The sequence below is a fragment of the Hemicordylus capensis genome, chromosome 2 (assembly GCF_027244095.1).
Source record: "Hemicordylus capensis ecotype Gifberg chromosome 2, rHemCap1.1.pri, whole genome shotgun sequence".
Taxonomy (NCBI): Eukaryota; Metazoa; Chordata; class Lepidosauria; order Squamata; family Cordylidae; genus Hemicordylus; species Hemicordylus capensis.
Genome location: NC_069658.1, coordinates 365796686 through 365811168, shown reverse-complemented (window position 1 = coordinate 365811168; position 14483 = coordinate 365796686). Strand labels below are relative to the sequence as shown.

At 43.4% G+C, this 14483-nt stretch overlaps 1 protein-coding gene across 8 annotated transcripts in view; it reads right to left on the bottom strand.

Moving 5' to 3' along the window:
- Positions 1 to 252: 252 nt before the first annotated feature.
- The window catches only part of LOC128347739 (sulfate transporter-like), a 33665-nt gene continuing 19434 nt past the window's right edge, over positions 253 to 14483 (bottom strand). For all 8 annotated transcript variants that reach the window (XM_053302786.1, XM_053302788.1, XM_053302785.1 and 5 more), the window contains 2 exons: positions 5897 to 6547; positions 253 to 3851 (listed from right to left, as the gene is read on the bottom strand). In XM_053302786.1, coding sequence (XP_053158761.1) covers positions 2346 to 3851; positions 5897 to 6535 — 2145 coding nt within the window. In that variant the 5' untranslated portion in view covers positions 6536 to 6547 and the 3' untranslated portion in view covers positions 253 to 2345. The remainder of the gene's footprint in view (positions 3852 to 5896; positions 6548 to 14483) is intronic.

The window sequence follows — 14483 nt, the reverse complement described above, 5'->3', positions numbered from 1 at the left end:
GACCACCACCTCCTGCTTCAGATACAGATCTCATCCTAAGTCTCGTGAGAGGCCAAAGTCCCCTCTCACGCGACTTCTGTTGAGATCTACAGATGAAGCCAGAGGACAGAAGTGGTATTGGAGGCGGATGATGGAGGCAGCTCCCAGCAGCCCAGAGAACAGGCAAGATGTTGAGAGGGTGGGGGGGGGCGGAGTTTGTGCGCTGCGCGAGTCTCACGGTAATCTTTGCTCTTTTTTAAAAAAAAACACCTGAAATCCTAAAACACTGGAGTTTAAAAAATAATATAACATCAAACAAAAAGCAACCCTGTCATCAAATTTATTCAAAAGCACTAATTTCTTCCTGGTGTGTGCGTGTGCATGCATTAATCCCTTGATAATTAATAAAAATCTAAAAAGATTTTAAAATGTGTGTGTACATACGTGTATTAATTCTTCCCCGGTGTGTGTGTGGGCGTGTGCACATTAATTCCTTCCTGGTGTGTGTGCACGCGCATGTGCACGCACATTAATTCCTTCTCTGTGTGTGTGTGTGTGCGCACGCGCATGCATTAATTCCTTGATAATTGATTTTTAAAAGAAATTTAAAAATTTTGTGTGTCGTGCTTTGCGTGGCACATTAATACTTTCCGTGTGTGTGTGTGAGAGCATGCGAGCATGAACACTGCCTTGATACTACCGACCAGTACAAAATTATTCCCACTCATGATAAAAATTAGAAGGAACATTGCTTGCTATGTATTTCAGTTTTTAAAACCCTGTGTTGCATAGAATCCCATAATGCAGGGATTCTACACTTGCCAGAATAAGTGTTGGATGATCTACTAGGCATTTTACGGTGGCTGGTATCTATGACAGTTTGCAATGCTTACAAAAGAGGCTGAACAGGAAAAGTCTTTGCATAACAATCTCCTGTATTAAGATGTTAAAACTCTTGTTCTCATGTGCTAAGAAAGCTAATAATTACACAGAGGAGTTACAGAGCTTCCTTTCTTCCTCCCATTCTTATGTTCTTTTCCAGAACATTTTAAAATAGAAATAGTAGTTAGAAAAATTATGCAAAAGAATGTTTCCTTCCCACCACCCAACAAAACAAATCCTTTACAACTGAACATGCAGACACATAATTCAGAACTTAAATAGCTCCAGTATCACTAACAGGTAATGTGGGGTGGGGGGGGGGCTCTTGGGCTGAAAGTGGCCATAAGAGGTTTTTATTTCATTCTTGCATATCCCTGTCATGCAATAGCTGCTAGTTTCCAGAGGAAGACCCCCATTACCTGCTTCTCTTGTGTGTGTATGTGTGATGTACACGGAGGGCAACTATTTACAAATGAGCTTTGCAGGCTCCGATTACTCTGCAGTCACCATGCATTGGTCAGTGCTTTGGTTTCCAAATAATTAAGTGCCCAGTTTGCTTCATAGGTTACAAAACACACAACTTTAAAAATCAAATTATAAAACTGTTAAAAGTGGCTGATATACCAAGTAATGAAGTGCTTCGGCTACCAAAAGAAAGCTGTGCTACCAAAACGGGGTCACATAGCTGTGTTGAAAAACAGGGATTTGTGGAAAGGCACTCTAGCTCTATTGTGCAAAAGTTGTGTTTAACACAAATGAGGCCTGCCCCAGGTTGTGCAACTGTTGTGCAAGCATGCTTGCTGTTGCCCAACACCAGTCTGGAATGCAAGCTCCAGGCACAGAGCAAGTAGCCAGTGCAGCAGCCTCGCACTATTGGAACATCCTTCTGCAAGGGCTTCTTTAGTCAGGATGTCAGCCAGTGTCTCCTCACCATTTCAAATCTCCATAAAGGCACTTATGATCAGCAGAAGACCCAGTCAACAAGTCAAACCTCAGCCATATGTATGTTCTTAATAACCTTTTGGACACATCAGGGAGTAAGAGACCTAGAAAAGCTCTGCACTAGAGAATGACTGTTCTAACTAATCAGCTCGATAAAATGACACATTTACTGTTTTAAGGCAAAGTCCCAACCAGAAAGATAGTGTTATCTCCACAAGACCAAATATGTGTAGGCATCAATGCAAGATGGAAAACTTGGGACTTGAAAGCATCAAAAGGTGATGTGTGAGGCACTTCTAGCTTTAAAAGTATTTGTTCTGAGAGAAATGTGGAGATGGCTGTCCACATCACCACACACTAGTAATTACTGCTTTCTAAATGCCCTATCCAGCAGAGCAAAAGTAAAGCATCAAAACACATGTTTACGATATTGTAAAATCAATAGCATATCAATTTAAATGTGTGACTGCATGTCCATCGTCACACACACACTCTGCCATTTTGGAAGTTTGTGAATATTCAGGGTGAACTTTTTACTTCCACTAAGCTTCAGATGCATAGCACCCATTCTGCCTATCAGCACATAACGTATATTCCACAGCTTGGTGCACACTATGGAAGAGGAAAGTTTTTTCCCCTTTTTTAATGTACTCCCCTCGGTGCAGAGAATCCCTCACATCAGGATTGCACCGAGCCAGCAGTACCTGGATGCCAATTTCCCCATAATCTTTGTGAACTTCTTTGAGAGTGTGGATCCCTGCTGTATCTAAGAATTGCACTGCACAGCAGTCGATCACAATGGTATGAAATGCCAACGGCTGAGTGACAAGCTGTACAGAGACTTCTGCTGGGTTTCCATTGGAATTGGCCATTTTCCCACTCAGCTTTTGCTTTTCTACCTTTCTCTTTGCTGCCAGCTCCAACAAAGGGTTGACTCCAGTCCGCTTGTACAGCATGGACTTGAAGTTCTCTTTATTGGCATAGTAGAGAGGTGCTTCATAACGAAAGATTTTGATACCTGGCTTTGTCTGAAGGTCCTTGTATGCGGGAAGAGGTTCATAGATTTCAGATTCTGGGACCCAGCCCAGTAATTGTCCTTCTGGTCTCTGAGTCCGCACAATGATACAAAACATGGAGAAGCAGACTCCGATCAGAAGACCAAGTTCAGTACTTATCAGTGCTGATGATAACATGGTGACAAACCAGATCACTGTGTCCACTTTGCTTAGCCGCCACATTTTGGGTAAGTCCTCGAATTTCCGCAAGGCTCCTCTGAGATTGACAATAGTTATAACTCCTAGGACACATTTCTGAAGGGAATAGAACAGGGGAGCAATCACAAGGAGGACTAACAAGATGACCAAGCCAGTGACTACACCAGAGATCTGAGTCTTACAGCCAGTTGACTCTTTGACAAGTGTCTTGGCAAGAGCTGCACTGGTTGTGAAACAGTGGAAGAAAGAAGGAATGATGTTGCAGAAACCGATGGCATACATTTCCTGGTTGGGTTTAACTGTGTAGCCATGCTTCTTGGCAAACATCTCAGAGAGAGACACAGTAATGGCAAAACCAATAATGGCTATGGCCACTGCATCTATAGCCACACTGGGAATAAGAGTCCAATCTGGTGGTTGTGGTGGCAGAAACCCAGTTGGGATGTGTCCAGAAACACTGGAGTCATACTTCTCTTTGAACTTCCCAAAATGAGATGCCAGGGTAGCTACCACAACCACCACCAGTTCAGTGGGCAAGGGAGCCTTAAGTTTGGATTTGAATCGTTCATTTATCTCTTTGGTTGGTATAAGAACAAGAAGGCACAAGAAGCTGGTGATGACATCACAGAGGTTGGTTTTGTGAATGTTTCTGAATATGTTTATCCAAGTGGTTACAAGGGAACCAATGCCATTGCTCCGAGGAATGTCTAGGCCCAAGAGGTATTTCACTTGTGAGGTAAGGATGGTGAAAGAAGCTCCTGTAACAAATCCACTGAGCAAGGAATCAGAGAGGTACACAGAGACAAAGCCCACCTGGAAGAAGCCCATGGCAACCTGAAAAGAAATGCAAAGAATCAGTGAATAATTTTTCAACACAGAACAAAAAAGAATGATAACACCCACACAGTTAGGTGCAGTTGCATCTGAATCAGTTTAAACTTGAATTCATTACAATGAGTTGGGAGGAAGGTTAAGTAATAGGGTTTGTGTTTCAGATTTGTTATGAAAGTCATTGTAGCATTCCATTTTTTTTATTATTTTGTTTACACAGTCAGATAGGTGTTATTGACTGGTTTATTAATTATTATTATTATTATTATGTATTAGGGTTTCCTAGTTGGTATTTAAAACTCCAATTTTGCAGTTTTTCAGGACTGCACACTGATGTTTTTTTAAATCATCACATAATATTATTTCCCACTGTATGACTGATGATCAAGTGTGTTTGCCTTGGTATGATAGTGTATATTATAGTATGATTGTCAAGGCTGGGATGTCTTTTGTATGATTTAAGATGTTTTGAGTCTTTACACATTTTCTAAATATTAACCTATGCTTCTTAGTGGTACAAATAACAACAGACTATCTAACATGATGGGTTGGCCTCATCAAACGTTTTCTAAACCCAACTTAAACCTGGGAAGTTATAACAATTAGAAAATGGAGAGTAGTAATCCTGGGTTTAGGGGTTGGTTGAGAGGTACGGAGAGAAAGGCTGAGTCTCCATTCTGTCATACATACCTGCAAACAGCATAAGGGAATGGGGCAATGATAAGGGAGATAGAGAGTGGATAGGGGCAGAAAGGTCATTCACAACACACCAACCAACAATGGTCCCACATTGCCCTCTATTATTTGAAATCTCATTTTCCTATTCAACTGCCGTCTTACAAAGGCAAATTCCAAGAAAGTTCCCCCTACTCACAGTTACTACAACGATGCCAGATATTTATACACAGGAGAACCTCCATATTTGCGGGGGTTCCATTCTCCACAGTTACTGCAGATACGGAAACCACAAATACAGTCATTGGGGCAATGGGATAGTGGGGGTTAGGTTCCCAGAGGCCCAAAAGTGTCAAAAGAATGGGGGGGGGAGGTTTTAAAAGGGCAAAATAAAGTGCCCTATCATGCTCTGCAGGCATCCAGTGACCCAGCAATGCCCCTCAGAAGTCAGAAATCATCAATTTGTAAGCATTTTCCCATGATTTTTCACAGTTTTTTTCCAAGTAAAGGAGTCACAAAAATGGCCCCATTTCACAAAATTGTGGCCAGAAATGATCTCCATGATCATTTCTGGCTCCCTTCAACCTATGGACACATGGAATTAACTGTTTGTGGGCTGTTTTTACCTCCATGTATGCCGAGGTCGGGTGTCAATCACCTGGCCACAGATAAACAAAACTGCGGGTGCTAGATCTGCGTATAGCAAGGTTCAACAAAAGTTCTGAAAGTGGTTTACATAGGGAAATAAAAATAAATGAAGATGGATCACTGTCCCCAAAGGTCTCATAATCTAAAAAAGAAACATAAGATAGATACCAGAAACAGCCACTGTGCTGGGGCTGTGCTCAATAAAGAGAATCACCACATTAAAAAAAAGTGCCTCTTTGCTCAGTTAGAAATTAGTTCATTAACACTCCCTCCCATCCACCTAACATCAAAAGAAAGGTGGTTCAGTATCAAGCTTCACTGCAGTACAAGACAAATGATATACAACCATCTATGAGTACTAAGAGTGTCTATTAATATTTTTATTTATTTACATTTTATATCCCGCCCTTCCTCCAAGGAAACCTACATACTTAGGTTTCTCCTCACAACAACCCTGTGAAGTAGGTTAGGCTGAGAGAGAAGTGACTGGCCCAGAGTCACCCAGCAAGTATCATGGCTGAATGGGGATTTGAACTCGGGTCTTCCTGGTCCTAGTCCGGCACTCTAACCACTACACTAATATCAATTTTACTGTTTATTTCTAATCAAGAAGAAATGTGCCACACCCATACTATAATGCCACTCGGTCACCAACCTTGTACACTTCTTTAAAATGACTAGGGGAAGCACATAAAATAGATGCTCTTTGGACTGTCACCTCTTACCTGATAAATCCCAGCTATAAAAGTCAAAGTGGCTCCAACAGTAATTGCATAGCAACTTCTATCACACGACATTGGTGACATCTGGTTCACTGTCAGAGGCCTCAGCGTGCTGCTATTTAAGTAGGCGTCTATTTGATGACTGCTAGGAATACTTGATTCCAAATCATATCCAGCCCTCTGCACTTCACGGTCCACCACTTCTCCCACCATCAGGCAGAGTACACCAAAAATGCCAACGGAGATGTGACGAGAAGTTCCAAACAGGAAATAAATAATGCTGGCAAAAAATGATGTATACAGACCATAGATAGGTTCTTGGCCAGCCAACAGAGAATAGGCAATAGACTGTGGAACCAACAAGATGCCCACAATCAAACCAGACATCAGATCTCCCAAGATATTCTCTTTCAGCTTGTACTTGGGCAGCCACTTCAGGACTGGCAGGAAACTGAGAAGCAAGTCTTTGGCTCTAGCTGGGGTGCAGCTGCAAGTTTCCTTCACCTTCTTCACTATCCCTGCTTTGATATCAGTGCTCTTTTCTATAGGCTCCAGGAAGCGCTTAGGGTGGGAATTCCATTTGCCATCATTTGCTTCTGCCAGCTCAAATGCTGAATGGACACAATTGGTTTCTGCTGCCATCCTCAAGGCTCACTAGCATGGTGGGGAAAACAAACAGGAAGTCAGACTTGCTTAGTTATTCCACATATTAAACTCAGCAAAACAAAATGAATTGAACCAACTGTCTGAAAAGGAGAGGCAGGACTTATCTGAAATGTTTCATCCTTTCTATGAAACAGACTCCAATACCCTAGCATGAGTCAGTATCACCAGTATAAATCTAAACTTTGCTACAGATATATGGAACATATAGGAGCTTCTGTTTGAACAGATTTCATCAAGGACTTCAATGTTGGGAACAGGTATGATACAATGGGTAAAGGAGGCAATGGTGAAATCCTTGTGCAGCTCTTGTGTGTACACAGTGCTCTTGAACTGGGCTGCTGTATGCTGTTTAGTGACTGTGAGAGGTATTGCTTAGGCCATGAATGAAATAAGATAAGTCAGCTCAGTTCAGCTTTTAAGTTAGCTGTTCAGAGAAGGTTAAGGATGGGGACAGAATTCTTTCTTTAACCTCAGTCTCTTGTGCTTCAATCTGTATGTGTCACCACTGTCAAGGTGTAAGGGCAGCATACACAGCATGCTTATGTTTATTCTTACAACAATCTTATGAGGTAGATTAGGCTTAGAGTCATTGGCCCAAAGATATTCAGTGCACAACAAGGCTGAATAGAAATTTGGACCTGGATTTCCAAACCAATAATCACAATGGCAAAAACCACAAACACAAAAATAACAGCTAGTGATGTCGTAGGTTTGTTTTTGTTTTTAACATGAAACTAACATTTTTATAACAAGTTTTTAATTGGTCAGGCTATATTCCTGACAATATTTATTTATCATGTTTATATACTGCCTGATGTGCATCCCTACGTGATGTACACGTTAAAATGCAAGTATAAAACAAGATAAAATTATTAAAACAATTGTATGATATATAAAACAGACCATTTATAATTAATGAATTAAAAGCCTGAGAAAACAAGTGGGTCTTAAGAATCTTTTTTAAAACAGCCAGAGATGGAGGAGAAGCTCTGAATTTGATAGGGAGCACATTCCAGAGCCCTAGGGCAGCCACAGAGTAGGCCCAGTCCCGAGTATTTATTTATTTTATTTTATTTATTTTTATTTATTTATTTATTTTTGCATTTTTATACCGCCTTTCGTTAAAATATAGCCCCAAGGCGGTTTACAAAAGTTAAAAACATACAATAAAAACACAATAAAAACAACATGCTAAGAGGCATAAAACAATACAAGAAATAAAAACACCCAGAAGCTGCAGTAAAAACGATTATGTAAAAGCCTGGGTAAAAAGCCAAGTCTTTACAAGCTTTCTAAAAGCCATGATGGAGTCCGAGGAGCGAATGACCACTGGGAGAGCATTCCAGAGTCTGGGGGCAGCAACAGAGAAGGCCCTGTCCCGAGTGCACGACAGCTGGGCCTCTCTCATTGTCGGCACCCGGAGCAGGGCCCCCTCAGATGTCCTCGTCAAGCGGGCAGCAACCCTTGGGAGCAGGCGGTCCCTCAAATACCCTGGGCCCAAACCGTTTAGGGCTTTAAAGGTCAAAACCAGCACCTTGAATTGGACCCGGAAACGAACCGGTAGCCAGTGCAGCTCTTTCAAAATGGGGTTGATATGTTCCCAACGGGCAGCTCTGGATAACACCCTCGCTGCCGCGTTTTGCACTAGCTGCAGTTTCCGGATATTCTTCAAGGGCAGCCCCACGTAGAGCGCGTTACAGTAATCCAGCCGCGACGTGACTAAGGCGTGGGTAACTGTGGCCAGATCTGCCTTCTCGAGAAAGGGACGCAGCTGGCGCACCAGCCGAAGCCGTGCAAAGGCACCCCTGGCCACCGCCTCCACCTGAGCTTCCAAGAGCAGAGCCGGGTCCAGTAGTACCCCCAAGCTGCGTACTTGTTCCTTCAAGGGGAGTGCAACCCCATCCAGAACTGGTAAAATCTCCACATCCCGATTGGCTCTCCTACTGACCAACAGCACCTCCGTCTTATCCGGATTCAATTTCAGTTTGTTAGCCCACATCCAACCCATCACGACCTCCAGTCCCCGGTTCAGGACATCCACCGCCTCCCTAGGATCAGATGACAAGGAGAGATAGAGCTGAGTGTCATCCGCATATTGCTGACAACTCAGTCCAAATCCCCGGATGACCTCTCCCAGCGGCTTCATGTAGATGTTAAACAGCATGGGGGACAAGACCGAACCCTGCGGGACCCCACAGGCCAACGGCCATGGGGCCGAGCAGTAGTCCCCCAGCACCACCTTCTGGACCCTCCCCTCAAGAAAGGACCGGAACCACTGCAACGCAGTGCCTCCGATTCCCATACTCGAGAGGCGGCCCAGAAGGATACCATGGTCGATGGTATCGAACGCCGCCGAGAGGTCCAGCAGAACCAACAGGGACGCACTCCCCCTGTCTAGTTCCCGGCGTAGGTCATCCACTAGAGCGACCAAGGCAGTCTCAGTCCCATACCCGGGGCGGAAGCCAGATTGAAAAGGGTCCACATAATCCGTATCATCCAAGACCCTCTGCAGCTGGGACGCCACCACACGCTCCATCACCTTGCCCAAAAAGGGCAGGTTAGACACAGGTCTATAATTGTCCAGGCTGGAGGGATCAAGGGAGGGCTTTTTTAATAGAGGTCTTACCACCGCCTCCTTAAGGCACGATGGCATCCTGCCCTCCCTTAATGAAGCATTAACCATCACCTCCAGCGATCTGCCTGTCCCCTCCCTGGCAGCTTTTATTAGCCATGAAGGGCAAGGGTCAAGAGCGCACGAAGTCGCCCGCACACTGCCCAGGATCTTGTCCACATCCTCAGGCCGCACCAACCGAAAAGAATCCAACACAACGGGACCACATGGTGCCAAAGGCACGTCTGCCGGAACTGCCAAAACTCTGGAGTCCAGGTCAGCACGGATGCAAGCGACTTTATCTGCAAAGTGACAGGCAAACCGATCACAAAGAGCTGTAGATGGCTCCTCCCCCATTGTCCGGGGGGATGTGTGGAGCAATGTTTTCACCACACGGAACAGCTCTGTTTGCCTGCACTGAGCAGACGCAATGGAGGCGGAGAAAAAACATTTCTTCGCCGCCCCCACCGCCACGGCGTAGTCCCTAAAAAGGGTTCTAGCCCGTGTTCGATCGGATTCGTGACGACTCTTCCTCCAGCGTCGCTCCAGCCGTCGTCCGAGTTGCTTCATCGCCACCAAACGAGCCAGTGGTAGCCGTAACTGGACCTATTCAGATTATCTTAATAGGTGGCAGGGTTCATGGCAAAGGAGGTGCTCTCTTAAACACCCTAGACCCAAGCCATTAAGGGCTTTATAAGCAATAACCAGCACTTTGTATTTCGCTCAGAAACAATTTAAAATTGGTGTTATACAGGTGAAACTCGGAAAATTAGAATATCGTGCAAAAGTCCATTAATTTCAGTAATGCAAATTAAAAGGTGAAACTGATATATGAGACAGACGCATTACATGCAAAGCGAGATAAGGCGTACAGCTCATGAAAACCCCAAATCCACAATCCCAGAAAATTAGAATATTACATGGAACCAAGAAGACAAGGATTGAAGAATAGAACAATATCGGACCTCTGAAAAGTATATGCATGCATATGTATTCAGTACTTGGTTTGGGCCCCTTTTGCAGCAATTACTGCCTCAATGCGGCGTGGCATGGATGCTATCAGCCTGTGGCACTGATGAGGTATTATGGAAGACCAGGATGCTTCATTAGCGGCCTTCAGCTCTTCTGCATTGTTTGGTCTCATGTCTCTCATCCTTCTCTTGGCAATGCCCCATAGATTCTCTATGGGGTCAGGTCAGGCGAGTTTGCTGGCCAATCAAGCACAGTACACTGTATACTTTTCAGAGGTCCGATATTGTTCTATTCTACAATCCTTGTCTTCTTGGTTCCATGTAATATTCTAATTTTCTGGGATTGTGGATTTGGGGTTTTCATGAGCTGTACGCCATGATCATCACAATTATAACAAATTAAGGCTTGACTTATCTCGCTTTGCATGTAATGCGTCTGTCTCATATATCAGTTTCACCTTTAAATTTGCATTACTGAAATTAATGGACTTTTGCACGATATTCTAATTTTCCGAGTTTCACCTGTATGGTCTCCTCAGGTTATCCTGGAGACTAGTCTGGCTGCTGCATTCTGCATCAATTGTAGTTTCTGGACTATGTATAAAAGTAGTCCCATATAGAGTGCATTATAGTAGTCAAGCCCGGAGGTTACTGGCATATATACCACTGTTTTAAGGTCATTTACTTCCAGATATGGGCATGGCTGATGTATCAGCTGAAGCTGATTTAAGTTGATTTTATATATATATATATATAGTATTTTTTTTCCCCTTGTTGTGCTGGTCATAGACCGTAATAAACTTTGAATGAATGAATGATAAGAAGTGCCCCTGGCTGCTGCCTCAACCTGAGTTTTGGATCCAGGAGCACTCCCAAGCTATGTACTTGTTCTTTCTGAGGGAATGTAACCCCATCCAGCACAGGCAGATCTAAACTATCTCTCAAGTTCTGAACCATCCACAGTCAGTACCTCCATCTTGTTTGGATTCAATTTCAGTCTGTTATCCCTCATCCAGCCCATTTCTGCCTCCAGGCAGGAATTTAGGAAAGTTATGCCATTACCTCATGAAGTTGATATGAAGAAATAGGGGTGCTGGGTGTTCTCAATATGCTGATGACACCCAAATCTATTTTTCCTCATCATCAATATCAAGAAATGGCATTAGCCCCTTAAATACCTACCTACAGGAAGTAATGGTCTGGATGAGGGATAATAAACTGAAGTTGAATCCAAGCAAGGAGAAGATGGTGGGCCACTGTGCAAAACAGGATGCTGGACTAGATGGGCCTTGGGCCTGATCCAGCAAGGCTGTTCTTATGAGATGCTCATTGTTGGGGGTGCAATATAGAGTAGAACTTCCTGTTCTGGACAAGGTTACACTCCTCCAAAAGGAATAGGTTCATTGTTTGGGAGCGCTCTTGGAACCGGATCTCACCCTGGTGCCTCAGGTTGAGGCTGTGGCAGCCAGATTTGTCTTTGGGGTATCCTGGAGAGATCGCATTACACCTGTTCTTGAACAGTTGCACTGGCTGCTGATACGTTTCCAGGCAAAGTACAAAGTGCTTGTTATTACCCTTAAAGCCCTGAATGGCTTAGGTCTGGGTTTTCTGAGAGAGCCTTTATTCAAGATCCACAATGCTCATTAAGATCATCAGGAGAGGTCCCTCTCTGGGTGCCACCAGTTCATCTGGTGGCAACCCAGGATCAGGCCTTCTTAGTTGTTGCCCTTAGGTTGTGGGATGCACTCCACATGGATATAAGAGGATTATCCTCCTTTGAGGCTGTCAGGAGAGCCTTAAAGACCCATCTTTTTATCTAGTTTTAACTTTAATTTTAATCTTGTTTAAATGTTTTCCTATGTTACTTGTTTTATTATGTGTTTTTTAATTTTAGTGGAAATCACCCTGAGCCACTTTAGGAAGGGTGGTATATAAATTGAATGAATGAATGAATGAATGACTGAATAAATAAATAAATAAATAAATAAATTATTTGTGTGGTTATAGAAAGTTAACCCCAATTATAAACTGATTTTTAAAATTTAAATTAATCCCCCTGAATTATGTCAAGCAAAGAAACATAAAACATCTAAACATTTGAATGGCTACCAGGTGGGGAGGGAGAGTGAAATACCTCAAACAATTTCCCTAAGGCAGGCTTTCCCTGCCAAGTGCACAGCGGAGTAAAGTCTGCTCCAAGCTTGGGAAGCTTAAAATCCTTGCATTTGGAGCAGTCTTTGGTCAGATGTGTACCTGGCTGGGCCAGCCAAGTGCATCAAGCAGTTGGAGCAAACAGAGGCGTATCTAGGGAAAATAGTGCCTAGGGCAAGCACTGAAATTGCGCCCCCTGTCCAAACATCTGACACCCATCTGATTCTCTGTACATAGTGCCAAACTGAATATGTGTACAGTGACTTATATTATATATAATTTTTTTAAAAAATTACCTGTAGCCCCTTCGGGGGGCTTCCTAAAGGCTGTGGGGGAGTCTGCAAAGGTTTCCCCTCCCCTCTCTGGCCTCTAGGGCCTCTCAGGGACCATTTCAGCATGTGCGGTGGCCATTTTTTTAAAAAAAATATTTTTTTAAATGGCCACTGAAAACAAAATGGCGACTGTGCATGCTCAAATGGCCTCTGCGAGGCCTGGCATGGCCTAGGGCCTCACAGAGGCCATTTGAGCATGCACGGTGGCCATTTTGTTTTCAGCAGCCATTTTAATTTTTTTTTTAAATTTTAGAAAAATGGCGCCCCCCCCTTCAAGTGGCGCCTGGGGCACGTGCCCTGCCATAGAAGGCTAACAATCCCCAAAATAAAAGATGGGTTTGCAGGGAAAACAGGATTTTTAAAAGGTAATGAAATCTGCTTTGTCTTCTTGGCATCTGCTGTGTAACTGTGTATTATTTCTACTTTCAAGGTTTCCTTTGAAACAAAAAAAAAAAACACCATGCCATTTTAGTACAGGGATGACAGCTAAGATTATGAGATTTCATAAAAACATGAAATAATCCTTTTAATACAAAACTCCAGAGACTTCCCACCAGAAACGTTTTCATTGAACACTTGCAACAACCGTCAGTGTTGTTCTTTGGTAGTGACATTTGGAGGGTACATGGGCGTAACTACTATTAGGCAAGGGGAGGCGGCTGCCTGGGGGCCCCCACGCCTCGAGGGGGCCCCCAGAGGCAGGTCACATGACTATATACTGTGAGTTTGCGTGTGTGTATCAGCGAGGGGCCCATTTTAAAATTTTGTCTCTGGGCCCACTCCAGCCTTGTTACACCCCTGGGAGGGTAAACACCTCTTGTATTCTACCAAAGACAACCACAGGGCTCTGTGTTTGCCAAGAGTCAAAACCGACTCAATGGCTCACTTTACCTTTACTCTCTTTTTAGGTTGTAACTTAATTTTGAGGATGTTGTTACTGACGTTGTATTATTTTTTTAACTTCTTGTTCTCCACTCTGGGGTCTTAGGATGAAGGGAAGTATAAAAGTATCTCACCTTAAATACAAATTTACTAGCTGACCTTAGACAAGTCATTATCACTCAGCCCTTAATCTGCAAAATGGGGACAACAGTACTGTCCTGGCCTAATTTCCATGGCTGGTGAAAGATTATAGAGAGAGTCAAATGCCTGAAATGCACTATAAAGTATTATAACTTCTCATTGCTCCAGTAGTAAGTGCTCAGAGAAAAGCTCACTGTCTATGGCTACGCTAATAAGCTGACATGTTTGTAAAAACCAATAACGAGTACCCAGAAACGTTAGATGTGCATTGAAGAACATCATCAAATGGTGGCTATTTATGCTAATTCTTTAAAATCACACAGCCAATCCAGTATGCAGGTAAACTAGTTATCCCTCTTTTTTTCTTCTCCAGCAGCAGTATCTTGTGTGGTGTCAAAGGCAGTTTCTAAAATGTCCTTAAAATGGACAGTATCACCTTGTTGGCTGTTGTGTACAGGAGTCTGCTTTTTATGCAGAGTATACAGGTGGCCCTCACCACCCATGGTCGGGCAATGGAGTATACATGCTTTAAAACAAAAATAGGTATTTGTGTATCCGCCATTTCAGGGTGGCCGGAAGTGACATCTGAAGTCATTTGGCGGACCCTGGTGGGAATGGAACCCTGCAGATAATGAGGGCCACCTGTACCACATGGCCCTCTGGATAGGAGTCCATATCTTCAAGCTACAAACTACTACATGTTTCTTTTAGTATTTTCATTGAAGTGGCATACAGGACTTGAGTGCTTACTGATGCCTCCCATCGCTCCTCAGAAGAAGAGACAGAGTCATAAAATTATGAAAGGAAATGATTAAGGATTCCAAGAAGGGACTCTG